The sequence below is a fragment of the Microtus ochrogaster genome, chromosome 8, assembly GCF_000317375.1.
Source record: "Microtus ochrogaster isolate Prairie Vole_2 chromosome 8, MicOch1.0, whole genome shotgun sequence".
Taxonomy (NCBI): Eukaryota; Metazoa; Chordata; class Mammalia; order Rodentia; family Cricetidae; genus Microtus; species Microtus ochrogaster.
In genome coordinates, this window is record NC_022015.1 from 20,124,552 (window position 1) to 20,129,589 (window position 5,038).

Sequence of the window (5,038 nt, forward strand, 5' to 3'; positions counted from 1 at the left end):
CTCTAGTTCTGGTGGAGGTGGTGCATGTCTCTAGTTCTGGTGGAGGTGGTGCATATCTCTAGGTCTGGTTGAGGTAGTGCATGTCTCTAGGTCTGGTGGAGGTGGTACATGTCTCTAGTTCTGGTGGAGTCCTGTCTCAGGAAGCAAAGACAGGAGGACCTCTGTGCATTCAAGACCAGCTTGATCTATATAGTGAGTTCCAGGACAGACAGGACTACATAGGGAGACCCTGTCACAAAAAAATAAAATAAAAAAGAAGAAAATATCAACTATTTATGGGTGTAAAACTCAGCTGCTGTGTTGGTCCTTCGCCACAGCTGTAACAGCTGTAACCAACAACAACAAAGGTAGTTGGCTTAAAATAGTCCCATCTTGGTTACTTTTCTGTTGCTCTGGTACAATGGGGCCAAGGCATCCCACAACTGGAAAACTCTTTTGAAAAATGTGTAGTATTTTATTTAATTGTTGAGAATTTCACACATATATATAATTTTATTTTAGCCCTGGCTGTCCTGGAACTTGCTGTGTAGACCAGGCTGGCTTCAAACAGAGATCCGCCTGCCTCTGCCTCCCGCATAGCGGGACTAAAGGTGTCCACCACCACTCCTGACTCAATATACAGAATATGTCAGTCATCCCTCACCTCATCCTCTAGTCCTTCCGGACCCGCCTGTCACCAACCTCCTCTCAATTTCTAGTCCTTATTAGAAACAAAAGAAAAACCCCGGAAAACTAATACACCGAGTCCAGTTAGTGCTGCCTGTATGCACGCAGGCGTGGGGCCGTCCACTGTGCTGTGAGACCCTTGAAAAACAATGATTCCTTGACACTCGAGTTAGTGCTTTCTGCCTTGTTCCGAGGTCCATGCTGTAGCTCGTGCTTGCTGTGCCCACAAATGCCTCTCTTCTCAGTGTTCCTTGGGTCTGCTTTGTCCCGCAGGCACGAACTTACAGGACAGGACTTCCTTTTCCATGGAACTCTCCTCCAGCGGGATCAGCGCAGACCTCAGCAAGGTGCCCAGCGACAATGAGGAGTGCTGTGGGGCTGACATGGGCTCTGCTGCCTCAGGGTGACACTCACCCTGATCCTCTCCTTCCCCAAGCAGGGCCATGCAGTTGTGGGAGCAGTTGGAGCCAAGGACTGGGCTGGAGGCTTTCTGGACCTCAATGGAGACTTGCAGAATGCCACATTTGTTGGGAACGAACCACTGACCTCAGATATGAGAGACGGCTATCTGGGTGAGCGCCCTGCTCTGGAAAGTAGCTCAGACCAGCTTTCAAAATAACAGCATTATTTATTTATTTGTTTGTTTGTTTGTTTTTCGAGACAAGACTCTCTGTAGCTTTGGTGTCTGTCCTGGAACTAGCTCTTGTAGACCAGGCTGGTCTCGAACTCACAGAGATCCGCCTGCCTCTGCCTCCCAGGTGTTGGGATTAAAGGCGTGCGCCACCCTCGCCTGGCTAAATTTTATTTAATTTCAAGAGTTCTTCTCAGCTGGGCATGATGATGACACAGGCCTATAATCTCAGCCCTTTGGAGACCGAGCCAAGAAGACTGGGGTTCAGGGGCCACCATGACCTGAGCAAGGAGTTTCTGTTTCAGAACGAAGGTGGAAATTGGGGGGAACTGGGGAGAGAACTCAAAGATTAACAGTGTTTGTTGCTCGTGCTGAGGACAAGAGCTGAGTTCCTAGCATCTACACTGGGCCGCTCATGCCACCTGTAAGGCCACCTCCAGGGACTCTCTTACCCTCTTTTAGCCACCCAGGGTACACACACACACTCTCTCTCTCTTTCTCACAGACACATGCACGCACATAAAAACATTTAAAAAATTATGCTAAGCTACCAGGCAGTGATGGAACATATCTTTAATCCTAGCACTTGGGAGGCAAAGGTAGGCAAACCTGAGGCCAGTCAGGTCTGCAGAGTGAGTTCCGGGACAGTCAGAGCTACACAGAGAACACCCCCAGCACCTGCAAAAAAAAAAATTGATGCTAAGCACATAGAAAAAAATGTGTTGCTGGGCAGTGGTGGCGCACACCTTTAATCCCAGCACTTGGGAGGCAGAGGCGGGAGGAGCTCTGTGAGTTCAAGGCCAGCCTGGTCTACAAGAACTAGTTCCTGGACAGGCACCAAAAGCTACAGCTAAACTCTGTCTCGAAAATAAAAAAAAAAAATGTGTCTGTCTGGTCACAGTTGCCAGGGGTCTAACCCTGCATAGCTCCAGGCTGCTGGTCCATCTGAGGAGCTTTCCCAGGCTGATGCTCTTCAGTTGACTCAGTCTGGTCGGCCTTTCCTCTCTCTAGCTGTCCTTGTGATGTTAGTTCTCACAAGCGGGTGCAAAAAGCTCTTACATCTCTGGTCTTATCTGTGGTCTTATCTGATTCTCAGAACCACTTCCATGCAGCTGGTGCTGTTCCCTTTTTTTTCTTTTTTTAAGATTATAAACAGACTGAGAGGCGTGGAGTGATTTTTCACTGGGTCACACAGCTAGGAAGTCATAGCCCTGGGATCCAAGCCACCTCACTGGCTCCCAAGGGCATCCTTCAGGCTTGCTCATGAATACTTTCCCTGGACAGGAATGAGGTTCAGTCTCTTTGCCCTCCTTTCCCGTGCTTTTGTTTTCAGCTGTTCTGCAAAAAGAATCGAATAGACTCTTGAACCATACTTACTTCTGGTTTTTTTTGGGGGCGGGGGACAAAGTTTCCCACCCGGAACTCACTGTGTAGAACAGGCTGGCCTCAAATTCAAAGACACCCTTGCCTCTGCCTCCCGAGTGCCGGGGTTAAAGGGCCTCGCTCAGTATCTACTTTTATTTGTTTATTGTGACAACACCCAGAGCAGCATCTGGGGATCATGTGCCTTCTTCTTCCTGCCAAAACTTCTCAAGGTTTGATCTTGGCCCCAGCAGTGGCTCAGAGGTCTTCACGGCCTGTTTGATCTGGCCTTGCCACCCACAGTGCACAAGCGTTTTCTGTCTTCTTCACAGTGGTCAGGGGAGCTGGGTGACGGTGTTTCTCCTGTGGTGCTCCTCTGCCTCCAGAGCCGCCGCAGTTTGGGCCACCAGAAAGTGAGCGACATGTGGTCATCTTTGATTGGCTGTGGATGTCTTTCAGTGTTGCTTGTGGTTTCAGCTTTGGGAGGGATGGGGTTTCTTTTTTCATTTTTGGTGGTGTCTTGGTGAAAAGATTTTTGTTTTTGCTTTTGAGACATATATATTGTATTGTATGAGCATAGGTTTGTCTGCATGTATGTCGATGTATTACTACGTGCATGCAGTGCCCTTGAAGGCCAGAAGAGGGAGTCTTATACCCTGGAACTGTGAGCCATGGCAGTCAAACCTGGGTCCTCTAAAAAAACAAACAAAACAAAACAAAATAAAAATAAAAATAATCCTCGTTTGTATAGTGGTGAGTATCCCCGCCTGTCACGCAGGAGACCGGGGTTCGATTCCCCGACGGGGAGCCAAAAAAAAAAAAAAAAAGCCGGGCGGTGGTGGCGCACGCCTTTAATCCCAGCACTTGGGAGGCAGAGTCAGGTGGATCTCTGTGAGTTCGAGACCAGCCTGGTCTACAGAGCTAGTTCCAGGACAGGCTCCAAAACCACAGAGAAACCCTGTCTCCAAAAACCAAAAATAAAATAAAATAAAATAAAATAAAATAAAAATAAAAATAAAAAAAAGGCAGCTGGTGTTCAGCTGTCTGGCCCTAAAAAGGATTTTGAAGTAACATGTTTAAGCAAGGATGTTTCTCAAATGTCCTTCCCTTCCCTTCCTTTTGATGTGAGTAGCTGGGACAGAGAGGGAACCAGCAGATTCCCTGGATAGAATGTTAAGTACGTGTGTCTGCCTGCACATCACCTCTTTATTTCTAGTATGCACATCAACTTCACCAGGGTTTCTCCGTGTAGCCTTGGCTGTCTAGAACTTGCTCTGTAGACCAGGCTGGCCTCAAACTCAGAGATCTGCCTGCCTCTGCCTCCCAAGGGCTGGATCAAAGGCTTGCGCCACCACACGCGGCTCTTTGCCTTCTCCTGAGGCTATTGTGTGGATTACTTGTGGCCATGAATAGATCCCTGAGGAGACAACAGGGAAGGAAGGGGTTGTTTTTGGCTCGCAGTTTGGGAAGGCGTGGTTGGAGGAGTTTGAGGTGGCTGGTCACAATTCATCTGTGAAGATTAGATTACTATTTTTCTTTCAGTCCTGGAACTCAGTGTGAAATGGTACTGGCCATAGCAGGGTGGGATTCCCCTCCTTCATTAGACCTTGTGGGAAGGGTGGGAGAAATGGCTCAGCGATTTAAAGCTCTGGCTGCTCTCGCAGAGGACTGGGGTTTGATTCCCAGCACCCACATGGTGGCCCATAACCATCTATAACACCAATTTCAAGGGATCTGACACTCTCTTCTTGTCTCCGTGGTTGTTAAGTACACACATACGTACAGGTAAAGCACTTATATACAGGCAATAAAATAAGTTGTGCCTCAGCCGACATTCTGTGTCCATGGGCACATGACGGACTGTTTCCAGTTAGCAGGTTGTCCACAACTGAGAAGTTCTGGGGTGGTAAAGCTGTTCAGTGCATATGGCCGCCCCTCTCAGGCAAATGGTCTCCCGGCTCTCTCCTTCCGCCAGCAGCCTTTGTGCTTCTAACTCTGATCCCCTCTCATTAGGTTACAGCTTGGCCTGGCTGCCCTCCCACAGCTCCGCGCCACTCCTGGCTGTGGGCGCCCCGCGATACCAGCACGTGGGACAGGTGCTGCTCTTCCAAGCACCTCAAGCCGGAGGACACTGGAGTCAGACCCAGAAACTCGAAGGGACTCAGGTGAGAGTGACCGGAAGGGCATCTGCCAGGGCAGCGTGTCCTGCAAACACCGTGCAGTGTGGGGTGAATCATGCTTGCCGCTTAGAACAGCCTCTGAGGTAAATCGCCTCTTCTCTGCCTTAAGACACTGACCCTCCAGGGGCTCAACTCGTCTTAATTCACATAAGCTCAAGGGTGGAACCTAGAGCTGCTCCTGCTTTTGAGGCGGTGGGGG

General features: G+C 49.2%; 1 protein-coding gene and 1 non-coding gene across 2 annotated transcripts in view; both read left to right on the plus strand.

Annotated features, from left to right (window-relative positions):
* The window catches only part of Itgal (integrin subunit alpha L), a 40,802-nt gene that overhangs the window by 11,059 nt on the left and 24,705 nt on the right, over positions 1 to 5,038 (plus strand). The window contains exons 10-12 of the mRNA XM_005351938.2: positions 940 to 1,013; positions 1,106 to 1,238; positions 4,673 to 4,824. Coding sequence (XP_005351995.1) covers positions 940 to 1,013; positions 1,106 to 1,238; positions 4,673 to 4,824 — 359 coding nt within the window. The remainder of the gene's footprint in view (positions 1 to 939; positions 1,014 to 1,105; positions 1,239 to 4,672; positions 4,825 to 5,038) is intronic.
* Positions 3,396 to 3,467, plus strand: Trnad-guc. The gene has a single exon. It is a non-coding gene; the product is annotated as a tRNA-Asp (tRNA).